General features: G+C 47.3%; 1 protein-coding gene across 1 annotated transcript in view; it reads left to right on the top strand.

Moving 5' to 3' along the window:
• Positions 1-15,894, top strand: part of LOC310791756 (BMP/retinoic acid-inducible neural-specific protein 3-like) — a gene marked incomplete at its 3' end in the record, with an annotated part of 76,750 nt that overhangs the window by 50,988 nt on the left and 9,868 nt on the right. The window contains exon 2 of the mRNA XM_083653414.1: positions 13,772-13,994. Coding sequence (XP_083509540.1) covers positions 13,772-13,994 — 223 coding nt within the window. The remainder of the gene's footprint in view (positions 1-13,771; positions 13,995-15,894) is intronic.

Raw genomic sequence — 15,894 nt, 5'->3', positions numbered from 1 at the left:
AACAGTTACAGAGTACAAACTTTCTCATTTACTTTATGAATTTTAGTCTTCCGGGCATGTCCAATGATATACGGGGACAGTCTGATTGGATCCCTTGATCTCTGACAGGATCAATCAATCTAATGAACAGTAACTGATCTTATTTCAAACTGTAACTGCAGCCTGGTTTTTTAATACAGTGGTGCTATAGGCACTGCCAAGCATAAAAGCCCGTCCTGGCTAACTAGGCTATAGCGCGAGACGCCACGTGATGGATGGCTCGTTTAATGTGCTCCTGACACTTTGTAGTGATGGAGATAGCAGCTTACTCCACAGACACTTTGTAGTGATGGAGATAGCAGCTTACTCCACAGACACTTTGTAGTGATGGAGATAGCAGCTTTACTCCACAGACACTTTGTAGTGATGGAGATAGCAGCTTTACTCCACAGACACTTTGTAGTGATGGAGATAGCAGCTTTACTCCACAGACACTTTGTAGTGATGGAGATAGCAGCTTTACTCCACAGACACTTTGTAGTGATGGAGATAGCAGCTTACTCCACAGACACTTTGTAGTGATGGAGATAGCAGCTTACTCCACAGACACTTTGTAGTGATGGAGATAGCAGCTTTACTCCACAGACACTTTGTAGTGATGGAGATAGAAGCTTTACTCCACAGACACTTTGTAGTGATGGAGATAGAAGCTTTACTCCACAGACACTTTGTAGTGATGGAGATAGAAGCTTTACTCCACAGACACTTTGTAGTGATGGAGATAGCAGCTTTACTCCACAGACACTATGTAGTGATGGAGATAGCAGCTTACTCCACAGACACTTTGTAGTGATGGAGATAGAAGCTTTACTCCACAGACACTTTGTAGTGATGGAGATAGCAGCTTACTCCACATACACTTTGTAGTGATGGAGATAGCAGCTTTACTCCACAGACACTTTGTAGTGATGGAGAAAGCAGCTTTACTCCACAGACACTTTGTAGTGATGGAGATAGCAGCTTTACTCCACAGACACTTTGTAGTGATGGAGATAGCAGCTTTACTCCACAGACACTTTGTAGTGATGGAGATAGCAGCTTTACTCCACAGACACTTTGTAGTGATGGAGATAGCAGCTTTACTCCACAGACACTTTGTAGTGATGGAGATAGCAGCTTTACTCCACAGACACTTTGTAGTGATGGAGATAGCAGCTTTACTCCACAGATCCGGACCGCTCTGTGTTTCGCTCCGTCTCTTCCAGGCGGCGTGCGTCCCCGCGCAATCAAAAAAAGACGGGGAGAACGCCGGCGCCTGAAAACGACCCGATCGTATCGCCTGTCATGTTGTTAACCGAATTAAAGGTGCCAGAAGAAGAAGGAGGATTATTTAAGTGGCTGTTGAGGGGAATCGCGCGGCATTTAATGAGACGATCTGCGGAACGAAGCCGCGCGCATCATAAGAAAAGATTTTCTCCCGACACCATGCGGTGTGCCACTCATGACAGGCAGCTGTACATTCTAATTGGAGCGCTGACAGCGACTGGAGTGTATTCAATATGGCATATTTATGTACTGTATGTGCTTTCTGTCAAGACAACAAACAATATGGAAGTGAAACAAGAACATCACTGAACATCAGGCACTTTTCAACAAAGGGGCACACATGATAAAGATTCATATGATCAAAGGTGTGTGAACTGTATTGTAAAAACAAAGAAAAGTAAGCAGAGTTTAGTTGAGTTCACTCTCCACCACACTGCATTTCTGGGCTGTGACTTGCTCTACTGTAATAGCCCGCATCCTCTCCACCACACTGCATTTCTGGGCTGTGACTTGCTCTACTGTAATAGCCCGCATCCTCTCCACCACACTGCATTTCTGGGCTGTGACTTGTTCTACTGTAATAGCCCGCATCCTCTCCACCACACTGCATTTCTGGGCTGTGACTTGCTCTACTGTAATAGCCCGCATCCTCTCCACCACACTGCATTTCTGGGCTGTGACTTGTTCTACTGTAATAGTCTGCGTCCTCTCCACCACACTGCATTTCTGGGCTGTGACTTGTTCTACTGTAATAGCCCGCGTCCTCTCCACCACACTGCATTTCTGGGCTGTGACTTGTTCTACTGTAATAGTCTGCGTCCTCTCCACCACACTGCATTTCTGGGCTGTGACTTGTTCTACTGTAATAGTCTGCGTCCTCTCCACCACACTGCATTTCTGGGCTGTGACTTGCTCTACTGTAATAGCCCGCGTCCTCTCCACCACACTGCATTTCTGGGCTGTGACTTGCTCTACTGTAATAGCCTGCGTCCTCTCCACCACACTGCATTTCTGGGCTGTGACTTGTTCTACTGTAATAGTCTGCGTCCTCTCCACCACACTGCATTTCTGGGCTGTGACTTGCTCTACTGTAATAGCCAGCGTCCTCTCCACCACACTGCATTTCTGGGCTGTGACTTGTTCTACTGTAATAGCCCGCGTCCTCTCCACCACACTGCATTTCTGGGCCATGACTTGCTCTACTGTAATAGCCCGCGTCCTCTCCACCACACTGCATTTCTGGGCTCTGACTTGTTCTACTGTAATAGCCAGCGTCCTCTCCACCACACTGCATTTCTGGGCTCTGACTTGTTCTACTGTAATAGCCAGCGTCCTCTCCACCACACTGCATTTCTGGGCTCTGACTTGTTCTACTGTAATAGTCAGCGTCCTCTCCACCACACTGCATTTCTGGGCTCTGACTTGTTCTACTGTAATAGCCAGCGTCCTCTCCACCACACTGCATTTCTGGGCTGTGACTTGTTCTACTGTAATAGCCCGCGTCCTCTCCACCACACTGCATTTCTGGGCCATGACTTGTCTACTGTAATAGCCCGCGTCCTCTCCACCACACTGCATTTCTGGGCTGTGGCTTGCTCTACTGTAATAGCCCGCGTCCTCTCCACCACACTGCATTTCCGGGCTGTGACTTGTTCTACTGTAATAGCCCGCGTCCTCTCCACCACACTGCATTTCTGGGCTGTGACTTGCTCTACTGTAATAGCCTGCGTCCTCTCCACCACACTGCATTTCCGGGCTGTGACTTGCTCTACTGTAATAGCCTGCGTCCTCTCCACCACACTGCATTTCCGGGCTGTGACTTGCTCTACTGTAATAGCCTGCGTCCTCTCCACCACACTGCATTTCCGGGCTGTGACTTGCTCTACTGTAATAGCCCGCGTCCTCTCCACCACACTGCATTTCCGGGCTGTGACTTGCTCTACTGTAATAGTCTGCGTCCTCTCCACCACACTGCATTTCCGGGCTGTGACTTGTTCTACTGTAATAGCCCGCGTCCTCTCCACCACACTGCATTTCCGGGCTGTGACTTGTTCTACTGTAATAGCCCGCGTCCTCTCCACCACACTGCATTTCTGGGCTGTGGCTTGCTCTACTGTAATAGCCAGTGTCCTCTCCACCACACTGCATTTCTGGGCTGTGACTTGCTCTACTGTAATAGCCCGCGTCCTCTCCACCACACTGCATTTCTGGGCTGTGACTTGCTCTACTGTAATAGCCCGCGTCCTCTCCACCACACTGCATTTCCGGGCTGTGACTTGTTCTACTGTAATAGCCTGCGTCCTCTCCACCACACTGCATTTCCGGGCTGTGACTTGTTCTACTGTAATAGCCTGCGTCCTCTCCACCACACTGCATTTCCGGGCTGTGACTTGTTCTACTGTAATAGCCAGTGTCCTCTCCACCACACTGCATTTCTGGGCTGTGACTTGTTCTACTGTAATAGCCCGCGTCCTTGTACGGCGAGTTGAAATGAGCAGGCCTCAGCCAGCCAGTCACTTAGCTGTCGTCTGATGATGTCATCAATCACTAACTCAGACCGGAGACGCAGATTGTGGGGCCGCACGGGCGGCCATTATGGAGAATAACCCCCCCGGCCTCTTTATCTGATAGATTTTGAGTGAGCCAAATTGTCCATAAATTTGGGACATGGAGTCATAAATGTCAGAAAAAGGGGAGGAAAACAGACAGACAAATTCCTCCGGCGTGATGGCAGTGCTAATGACCACTGAGACTGTGGGGAGGGGGAGAGAGAGAGAGAGAGAGAGAGAGAGAGAGACAGACAGACAGAGAGAGAGAGAGAGAGGCAGACAGACAGAGAGAGAGAGAGGCAGACAGAGAGACAGACAGACAGAGAGAGACAGAGAGAGGCAGACAGAGAGAGAGAGAGAGAGAGACAGACAGACAGAGAGAGAGAGAGAGAGAGGCAGACAGACAGAGAGAGAGACAGACAGAGACAGACAGACAGACAGACAGACAGACAGACAGAGAGAGACACACAGAGAGAGAGAGAGAGAGAGACAGACAGACAGACAGAGAGAGACACACAGAGAGAGAGAGAGACAGTCAGAGAGAGAGAGAGAGACAGATAGACAGAGAGAGAGACACACACACACAGAGAGAGAGAGAGACAGACAGAGAGCGAGACAGACAGAGAGAGAGAGCAGAGGAGGGAGTGATGTTAGGGGAGAGTTGAAGGCTAACTGGAGCGAGCAAGAGGAGGAGATATTTGAGGACAGAGCTACAGAGGAAGAGAGAGAAAGAGAGAGAGAGAGGAGCAGGGCAGAGGGAAACAGATAGGGAGTGTGTGGAGGCATTGTTGTATGGAGGAAATCATTGATGTGGCTGAATAATGTTCACACTGAGGCTCACTGTGTGTCTCTGTGGTGGAGCTGCAGCTGGCAGAAGGACGTGTGTGGCTTATATCAAGACCCAAATGTACCAACAAAAGCACCCACATAGGATATTCTAATGAGCTCATTATAGTAATATACTGTAGGGCTTTCAGCTGAGGTAAAACACGCTTGGGGAATCCATATTGGAGGTCGACAGCATTTAGCCTCCTTCATTTCTGTGCTGTTTTTTTTTTTTACTGGGAACGGATCATTTTGCCACTGTTATATCTCAGTCATTTCAGCTTGGTACTGTAGCTAGCTAGTAGCCTACTATGGTTAGCCAACTATCTTGTTTTTTGAACACATTTGATGCGCACACGTCACTAGCCAACCTATCTAGGAGGAGTTAGCATTAGCCGCGGCTAGTAGTTGCATTAACATCAGTTGTTTTTGCTTAAAGGTCACAAATTCTAGATTTTCTAGTTTCTAGGCCGCATATTTCTGTCCAAACCTATCCCGAGCCCCGAGAGAGTGTTAGACGAGCCCGACCCGTGACCCAACGTCATTTGGATTTTTTGGTCCGAACGCATCTCGAGCCCGACGACGCAATGAATGTAAGCTGAAGCACTGAGTTTGTGTCACCCTGTCACGTCCCCACTACACGCCATATTCACAGAGCTACTCGTCGTCCAAATCGCGTTGTATCCGGTGCATTTTCCGTGGCGTGTGAGAACATAAGACTGATGCTTTACAACAGAGCTGCGAGCTGTCTTTTGACGCTGTGTTGTTTCTGTTTACGTGGATATTATGACAGAAAAACGTCTTGTGTTGCATTCAGGCGCTGTCAGTAACATAGGAAATACAATCCCCAGCATTGGACAGCAGCACCCCGTCTTTATTTTGTCACAGACACCATGCATGCACCCACATGCATGGCAGCCAGTAGACACACACACACACACACACACACACACACACACAAACAAACACACATTTGGGATTTGCTGTGCTTACTAGGCTAACAAATGCTATTAGCTTTAAGTTTAGTTTACTGGATTCAGTAGATTGGCGTCATCGTAAGGGAAAATACAAACACGTTCTCTTTCCAACGTGTCTTCAGCGGAGTCTCCTGTGAGGTTCTGGTGACATCATTGACCATATATGGAGCTGGAGCAAGAGAGGAGGAATTTTCCTTCACGTAGCATGGCTCTTGTTTACCAGTGTCTTGGGTCCTTCGGGGGGTACTGCTAACGCACAATAGACGGCTAACAATCTGCCTGATGAAAAAATAATGAGTGAGTCCATAATTTCTATAACAATATAATTGTTAGGTGGGCCCCAGAGCAAATATTTGCACCGGGGCCCATGGCAATGACGTTACGCCACTGATTTATCCCATCCTGGCTCATCCTCCTCCATGGTTCAGGCCAGGAGCGGGGATCAACTTCTTCCAACCGCCGCTGGTCAGACGACGATCTTCTTGCATGTTTTAGTGGAGGGTTCTTATATAGAGGAGACCCCAGGTGAGCACAGGGAGAACATGCAACAGAAAGGCCCTTTTCACAAGATAGCCCACCTGGGCACCAGCCACGGAAGGCATGGGGAGACATACTCCCAGTATCAACAGTGTACCACGCGGGAACCGAACCCATGACCTTCTTGCTTTGAGGCGACAGCACTACAGTACCACTGCTCCACCGTGGCCTCTAAGCCATCAAAGTGACCCGAGCCCGGCCCGTGACCGAACATCATTTCTCATTAATTGTCGGGTGTCGACGGGCTCGGGTCGGGTAGCCACACTCTATTTCCAGTGTTTTATTTTGTGTCTTGAGGTCCATTCAATGCTGTGTGTGTGTGGTGTCATGTACCAAAAACACACTCAATCAATTTTTACACCTTAATTTTCCACCTCTCTGATCCTGAATTACCAAGGACAGGCTGTTTCTGTAGCTGTATCTTTAAGGCTCATTAATATTAACGACCCCTCTGATTGGCTAACTGTTTCAAGAGTGAAAGACACCGCGTCCCGGCGGCTACAGGTAGGGAAAACTCTCCGATAATACTGGTAATAAACAATGGCAACCGCTTTGAAAAACAAAACAAAACAAACAGAAAAGTTGTTAGCCTATTATTTCTGACAAAATGATTAGCCACAAAGTTACAGGAGTCCAAACAAACAGCTCATTTGGCTTGCATTTCTGGATTGCGTGGATTTAGTTGGCGACCGTGCGTTTCGATGCTTTCACCATGTTTGTTTTGATAGCACATCCAACTCCTTTATAATCAAAGAGGCAAATGAGTTAGCTAGTTAGCTAGCAAGCAAACCCAAAAACCAACCGTTTTGAGTGTTTTAGAGTAGAGACTAGAGCTAAAGACAAGACACTTTACAGCGTCAAAGTGACTAGCATTTGGAAACGATTAACGAATCTATCTTTTCACAATATTCGCGTTTACTAAGAACATGAATGAATTCTCCTGCACTCACCATAAAAGTATTTTTCAAGTATCCCTCTTTTTCTTAACCTGACGCTGCCAGAGGGTTTGTTACACACAACCATCTGGGGCCTCGTCTTTGGAAAAACTGTTTTGAAAAGGGCAGGCGCGTTCAAAAAGTACCTGGCAGGTGATTGGATGAAGCACCTGTCTATCACCGTCTATCACAGGCTCGTTTCTTGCTGTCGTCACACCTAAATCCCGCCCTGGACACTGATTGGTGTTAAACCAATAGCTTGGAGCGCAGCAAGATGCTTTCCTCACGCGAATCCAGCTACCTCACAAGGCTATCATTACCGGTATATATATAGACATTACATTATAATTAGCTTATGGTTCTGATGGAGATTTGTGATGCAAAGCCTGCAACTGTGGAAATCAACAGCTCTGCCAGAACAGACACCAGACAAACAGCAGTATCACGATGAAACAAAATATGGATCTGCTTCATTTACACTGGAAGGAGTTTGTGGCTTAGCTGGCGACCAAACCAGCTCTCTCAACTTTTCTTATTTGCAGTGTTTTACCATGAGAGGATGAGCCAGTGTCGTTCTTCCCTGAGGTTCTTCAGGCGTCACTAAACAAACAATGTCTTCTTGGGTACGTGTTTGTTTGTTTGTGGTGGGATCCTACCATGCGCGATTATACGTTGGTGCACTGGCTGCACGTGCAACCCCTAGTGGCCAGATGTTTTTTTTTTTTTTACCTTTTATTTATACAGGGGGAGTCTCACTGAGAGCAATGCTCTCTTTTCCAGGAGTGCGCTATTGTAATAATTAGCCAAGTAATTATCCAGTTGCATCTTGATAATGTAACAATCATATTACGTTTTTTTATTGTGTCTATAAATCGTTGAATATTTAATTGCAGTCACTTAGCCATGAAATCATGCCAAGAATGTTGCTCCCTCAATAACAGTTGCTCTTTTTAATTGTGCCATCTTCTCTGCATCTTACTGCAGAGAATTGTGGGAAAGGTTGCATTTGTAGTGTTTTTTTTGGTAGCCAAGCCACTTGCATATCCCAACCAGCATACTTTATAGACCCTTTTCACTGGAGCCATTTTTGTGTCGAAAAGGCAGGGTAAACACAGGTGCAAGCAAAACACTAATGCTTGCACCTGACATGAGGGTGCAAAACTTTCATACCAAGCCCGTATGCAAAACACTAATGAGGGTTTCAAACTTCCAATCGTGGAAGTTTGAAACCTTCATAAAAATGTTTTTGCTTGCACCTGTGTTTACGCTGCCTTTTCGACACAAAATGGCCCCCATGAGAAGGGTCTATTACCGGCTAACAATGTTTAATTCATAATCCCATTCACGAGTAATTAAACATTTAATTGCTGCTTCTAATTTGTTAAATCAAGCCATGAAATAACCGTCTTAATTTACCCAGGAATTGGAAAAGCTGAAAATAACTTGAATGATCCAACATTAGCCACAGCATTTCGCTTTGATTCATTCATTACAGGTGAGGTTTTAAACTGTGGTTCACAGCCTTCAGCAAATATTAACTCATATGCTACCACAATATGTACACATAATGTATTGGTGCACAATTCCCTTGCTTACCAGCACTTTGGCATCAGAAAAGCAATCCATTATCTAATAAGACAAATGTGCAATCGGTGTCTACTGCAATTCTTCAAGATACTGAAGCCACAGATATAGCTAATATATAAAAGTGTTCCATTTTCTATTTCTTGCATTTTCAGCATTTTCTTTCTTAAATGGTAAGAAAAGGAGAACCTATTTATATCCGTAAGCCTCCTAATAGCTGAAAAGATATGCTTCCCTGCAGTGGTGATGCTAAAGACTAGCAACTTCACTGCCTCATGCAGTGCATGCAGTGGTAAACTTCACTGCCTTGTGCAGAGCATGCAGTGGTAAACTTCACTGCCTCGTGCAGAGCATGCAGTGGAAAACTTCACTGCCTTGTGCAGAGCATGCAGTGGTAAACTTCACTGCCTTGTGCAGAGCATGCAGTGGTAAACTTCACTGCCTCGTGCAGAGCATGCAGTGGTAAACTTCACTGCCTCGTGCAGAGCATGCAGTGGCAAACTTCACTGCCTTGTGCAGTGCATGCAGTGGAAAACTTCACTGCCTCGTGCAGTGCATGCAGTGGTAAACTTCACTGCCTCGTGCAGAGCACGCAGTGGTAAACTTCACTGCCTCGTGCAGAGCATGCAGTGGTAAACTTCACTGCCTCGTGCAGAGCACGCAGTGGTAAACTTCACTGCCTCGTGCAGAGCACGCAGTGGTAAACTTCACTGCCTCGTGCAGAGCATGCAGTGGTAAACTTCACTGCCTTGTGCAGAGCATGCAGTGGTAAACTTCACTGCCTCGTGCAGTGCATGCAGTGGTAAACTTCACTGCCTCGTGCAGAGCACAAAGTGGGAAACTTCACTGCCTCGTGCAGAGCATGCAGTGGTAAACTTCACTGCCTCGTGCAGGGCATGCAGTGGTAAACTTCACTGCCTCGTGCAGTGCATGCAGTGGTAAACTGCACTGCCTCGTGCAGAGCATGCAGTGGTAAACTTCACTGCCTCGTGCAGTGCATGCAGTGGTAAACTTCACTGCCTCGTGCAGAGCATGCAGCAGAAAACTTCACTGCCTCGTGCAGAGCATGCAGTGGTAAACCTCACTGCCTTGTGCAGAGCATGCAGTGGTAAACTTCACTGCCTCGTGCAGAGCACGCAGTGGTAAACTTCACTGCCTCGTGCAGTGCACGCAGTGGTAAACTTCACTGCCTCGTGCAGTGCAGAGCACACAGTGGTAAACCTCACTGCCTCGTGCAGAGCACGCAGTGGTAAACTTCACTGCCTCGTGCAGAGCACACAGTGGTAAACCTCACTGCCTCGTGCAGAGCACGCAGTGGTAAACTTCACTGCCTCGTGCAGAGCATGCAGTGGTAAACTTCACTGCCTCGTGCAGAGCACGCAGTGGTAAACTTCACTGCCTCGTGCAGAGCACGCAGTGGTAAACTTCACTGCCTCGTGCAGAGCACACAGTGGTAAACCTCACTGCCTCGTGCAGAGCACGCAGTGGTAAACTTCACTGCCTCGTGCAGAGCACACAGTGGTAAACCTCACTGCCTCGTGCAGAGCACACAGTGGTAAACTTCACTGCCTCGTGCAGAGCATGCAGTGGTAAACTTCACTGCCTCGTGCAGAGCACGCAGTGGTAAACTTCACTGCCTCGTGCAGAGCATGCAGCGGAATACAAACTCCAAAAAGGCAGCTTTTGTATCCCGCATAAATGGTTGGATGTCAGCCTTCCATCTCTTCCAAATGGCTTTATACCGAGCCGGCTCATTGCAGCTATTACAGCTTAGGGAAGATTAGTAGGGGTGAAATAGTGAAACAGGCAGTAAAAACAGACCAGCCGAGGAATGTAGCAAGCAAACAGTGAAACGCCAAAGTTACCCTATACTAATTTAGCCTCATGTCAGAGTCTGGCTGCAGCAAGAGAGAGGGGGGGAGATACCGAAAGAGATGAGAGTCTTGAGAGGAGCCAGAGAGATGCAGGAAAGAGAGAGACACACATACACACACACACACACACACACACACACACACACACACACACACACACACACACACACACACACAGTGAGACGCAGAGACAGAGCTCCAGAGAGAGAGAGACAGAGAGTGAGAGATCACTGTACAGAAGAAGAAGATGCTATGGCAAGAGAAAGAGGCAGAGTTTGATAGAAGGGAGGGGAGGATAGGGAGAGGTGTCAGCGGGGATCACTGGATACTGTAATAGGCTTGAGTCTCGGCAGCTCCGCTCAGCTGAGGTCGGCTCGCTGTCTCCCTGCCAACAACAACACATGGGAATATGATGCTCCAGCAAACGCAGAACAATCCAAGCAGGTCTCACTCAGTTGGCTTTGGGAGAAAAAATAAATAATAGCCTCGTTTCCCAAACGGTTAGAACTGGCATCATCTTTTGCCCATCGGTTTCTAAAAATGATCTTAATGCGAAAAAAGCTTTTGGCAAAAGCCAGCAAAGGGGTAGGAGCCGTGTCTTTTGTGTAGACATTATTCTGACTTGATAGTAACATTTGGAATGATCTGTCCGTTTTGCCAAAGACAGTGAAATATAGATGTCCATTTGGCCGGGACAACAAAGTAGTTCCAGTAGCCTATCTATTCTGGCCAAGGTTCTCCATCTGGGAAAACGCTTTCAGGTTTTGATTCAGAACTTGGCTATGGCTGCTCAAACCATAATATCTTATTTGGATCCCAGGTTGAGAATGAACTAGCTTCATGTTGGACAGAAGGGAGAAACGCGTTGTCATATTCAAACATACTGTATGCTCACATTGTGCTAACTTGAGCCCATAGAATGAAAGATTATGTTTTCCTTATTGTACATTTTTGTCATTGTGGCTGGACTTAGTGTACCTGTGGTTATACCTATTCACCAACACAGGCGAGGTCAATGTTGATTTCTAGACATTGTTAATCAATTAAAAGATTGTCTCTTTCCAGTAAACAGCACATTTCTGTTGATTACATATCTTGCAGTTGGGAGGCATAATACAGTATACAAAATGTCCTCCAATAAAATGTTGATAATTGTTGGAATTATTCCCCTTCAAACCTGCAATGATGCTACATTAGGTCAGAAGCAAGTCACGCTCTCTATGGCTAGCTCTAGCAAATGATACAGTATACTGTACAGTATGAGATACAAAGGGCCATTAGCTCAACATTTGATTTGAAGGATTGTTTCATTGTTTTTCTTATAGAATATCGATCAAATTTATCTCTTTCCCAGGATCATAAAAAAGGTTAATTACTGTACCGTTGCAAAAAATGTCACTCTCAAATGAGTAAAAGTCAATAAAATATTCTTTGGGTTGACATTTTGGCAGAGGCTGGTGAAATGTGATAGCCCTGTAGTTTCTCTCCAAGAAAGCCATAAAAGGATAATTTATATTGCCCTTTTGGCATAAAAATAACAGCATTTGACATGGAATAGTCCTCAGAATAGTCCTCTTGACATGGAATAGTCCGCTCACGTTTTGCGCATTTGACAGGGAATAGTCCTCAGAATAGTCCTCTTGACATGGAATAGTCCTATCAGGTTTTGTGCATTTGACATGGAATAGTCCTCAGAATAGTCCTCTTGACATGGAATAGTCCTCTCGCGTTTTGTGCATTTGCCATGGAATAGTCCTCAGAATAGTCCTCTTGACATGGGATAGTCCTCTCACGGTTTGTGCATTTGACATGGAATAGTCCTCAGAATAGTCTTCTTGACATGGAATAGTCCTCTCACGTCTTGTGCATTCGGCATGGAATAGTCCTCTTGACATGGAATAGTCCTCTTTACATGGAATAGTCCTCTCACGGTTTGTGCATTTGCCATGGAATAGTCCTCAGAATAGTCTTCTTGACATGGAATAGTCTTCTCAAGTTTTGTGCATTTGACATGGAATAGTCCTCAGAATAGTCTTCTTGACATGGAATAGTCCTCTCACGTCTTGTGCATTCGGCATGGAATAGTCCTCTTGACATGGAATAGTCCTCTTGACATGGAATAGTCCTCTCACGGTTTGTGCATTTGACATGGAATAGTCCTCAGAATAGTCATCTTGACATGGAATAGTCTTCTCAAGTTTTGTGCATTTGACATGGAATAGTCCTCAGAATAGTCATCTTGACATGGAATAGTCCTCTCAAGTGTTGTGCATTTGATATGGAATAGTCATCAGAATAGTCATCTTGACATGGAATAGTCCTCTCAAGTGTTGTGCATTTGACATGGAATAGTCATCAGAATAGTCCTCTTGACATGGAATAGTCCTCTCAAGTGGTGTGCATTTAACATGGAATAGTCATCAGAATAGTCACCTTGACATGGAATAGTCCTCTCAAATGTTGTGTACTTGACATGGAATAGTCCTCAGAATAGTCCTCTTGACATGGAATAGTCCTCTCACGTTGTGTGCATTTGACATGGGATAGTCCTCAGAATAGTCCTCTTGACATGGAATAGTCCTCTCACGTTTTGTGCGTTTGAGAGGGGCGCAGCAGAGAGAGGAGAGAACATGTCCTCTTGCCATTTTAGCCCATCTAATGGCCTTGTGATGACAGATGTTGACCTACCTTGTGATGACAGATGTTGACCTACCTTGTGATGACAGATGTTGACCTACCTTGTTTGGAGCTGCAGTCGAGCCACGAGATAAATGAAAATGGCCACCGGAACGTGACACCATGCTATCACTTTGCAGAGAACTAGCGTGTTTCTAAATGGCGATGTGGTAAATAAACGCCATCATTGTGAATATCGTGAGCTTTTTAACGGTGGGGTGAATGAGCATAATGGCACATTGAGGCGCAGGTGTTTACTTTGTACTGGCAATTCATTAGAATATAACAGCTTTTTTTTGGTATTCAAATGAGACATGAAACCACCTCCTGTCAGTTATCTATGCACGCCACAAGGGATATTAGACAGTGTGGCAAATAGGTTTTCAGCACTTAAAAAAACCCCTATTGTTAACATATAATTACTTGAGAAAGACTAATTTGGCTTCTAATGTGCTTCTCTCTCTCTCTCTCTCTCTCTCTCTCTCTCTCTGTCGATCTCTCCCCCCCAGATGAATTCAAAGCCTTCCTGAAGCGCCTGCCCACCGACCGCTTCCTGAATGTCTCCACGATCTCCAAGTTCTGGTCGGCGGACCCGCCCCTCCAGAAGCGCTACGCCCAGCTGGAGTCCAGCACCGCCCTGGTCCAGGGGAAAGCCCAGAAGATTGTCAGGAAGCTGTTCACCCTGAGCAAACGCTGCCCCAAACTGCCCCGCATCAGCCTGCCCCGAGAGAGGTAAGCCTACCCCCAAACTGCCCCGCATCAGCCTGCCTCGAGAGAGGTAGGTCTACCCCCAAACAGCCCCACATCAGCCTACCCTGAGAGGTAGGCCTACCCCCAAACTGCCCCGCATCAGCCTGCCCTGAGAGAGGTAGGTCTACCCCCAAACAGCCCCACATCCCAAACTGCCCCGCATCAGCCTGCCCTGAGAGAGGTAGGTCTACCCCCAAACAGCCCCACATCAGCCTACCCTGAGAGGTAGGCCTACCCCCGAACTGCCCCGCATCAGCCTACCCAGAGAAACGTAGGCCTACCCCCCAAACTGCCCCGCATCAGCCTACCCAGAGAAACGTAGGCCTACCCCCCAAACTGCCCCGCATCAGCCTACCCAGAGAGAGGTTGGCCCACCCCCAAACTGCCCCGCATCAGCCTACCCAGAGAGAGGTTGGCCTACCCCCAAACTGCCCCAAATCAACGTACCCAGAGAGAGGTAGGCCTACCCCCCAAACTGCCCCACATCAGCCTGCCCTGAGAGAGGTAGGTCTACCCCCAAACTGCCCCACATCAACGTACCCAGAGAGGTAGGCCTACCCCCAAACTGCCCCGCATCAGCCTACCCAGAGAGAGGTAGGCCTACCCCCCAAACTGCCCCGCATCAGCCTACCCAGAGAGAGGTAGGACACTTTGAAAACAAACCAAATGAAAAAGGCATGGTTTTTCAGGCCCGGGAGCTTTGGGCGGCTGTCGGTGTTGTGCTGAGTCTGCGTTGTGCTGAGTCATTACAGCTGTAGGCCCCTGAACAGTCTGCCTCCAGAGAGGGACACTGTAGATGAGGAAAACCCAGAGTCCATATCTGCTGGAGAGCTCTGCACAGCCCTGATAGGTATCCTACACACAGGAAGATAGTTTAAACAGACCCTTGGCAGATTTCCATCCAAAACATCTCTTTTTAGATTTGGCTCTCTGCTGTCGACAGATTGTGTAGCAGTAAAAGTGTATAAGTGTGCAGTGCTGTTGGGCATACAGACAGACCCGTAATGAAGTCATAAAGACTGCAATGATCCCTAATGGAAATAAAGTGTGGATTGTACTGAAGTAAATAAACGTTCATTTCACACGGTTTGTTCTCTCCAAGAGATGAACGTCATCATCCACAACCATCTAGAAGTTCATTATAAACCAGAAGTGCACTCGGAGAGCGCAGACCTCCGCAAAGGCCAATATAGGTTGAGTCGATGCCTCGTCGTAGCCGTTGGGGTAGCTGGCTGGGGGCGTGGTCAGGGTGGGGTCAATCCTGCCGTTCTCCCCATTCAGCATAGTTAGCATTTAGCTGCTAGCCCAGCCCAGGCAAACACGATCAGGGATTTCACCCCCGCAGTAGACGCACATCTGAACAGACGTCTATGCACCTGCTCTAGAATCCCCAATCCTGTAGTGTAGAGCCACAGCACCGTCCTTTGGTGAGTCAGCCCATTGAGATATATGGGCGGTTTTACCCCACTCGCGCCCAGCCGTATAACATTTTGTGGGCGTTCCCACACAGACGGACTGTATCGAGTCGGATCGGAACCCTGACCCACCACCCCCCCCCCAACCCCCCCCCCCCCCCCACCCCCCTACCCACCCCTCGAAACCCTGACTCTCTATGGTCGTCCTATCCCTACGGCCCCTATACCCTAGCCCCACCCCCTTCCTAAACCCAAATAGGATTGGATCTGTGCCAAAATGTAATTGGTTCTTCCTCAGCCCGTGCTACACCCTTCCACTAAAGTGGATGAAAATAGTTTTTCCGTAATCTAGGGATGCACCGATCGATCGGCACGTGACCGGAAATGGCCGATTTTCACGTGATCGGCCTCGATCGGTGATCTGTTCCGGTCACTCTAAATAGCCGATTCTGTGAGCCGATTTTCAC

This window comes from Poromitra crassiceps, assembly GCF_964638095.1.
Source record: "Poromitra crassiceps genome assembly, chromosome: 17".
Lineage (NCBI taxonomy): Eukaryota > Metazoa > Chordata > Actinopteri > Beryciformes > Melamphaidae > Poromitra > Poromitra crassiceps.
Note: the sequence above shows the minus strand (reverse complement) of the source record. Positions and strands in the feature narration are given on the sequence as shown.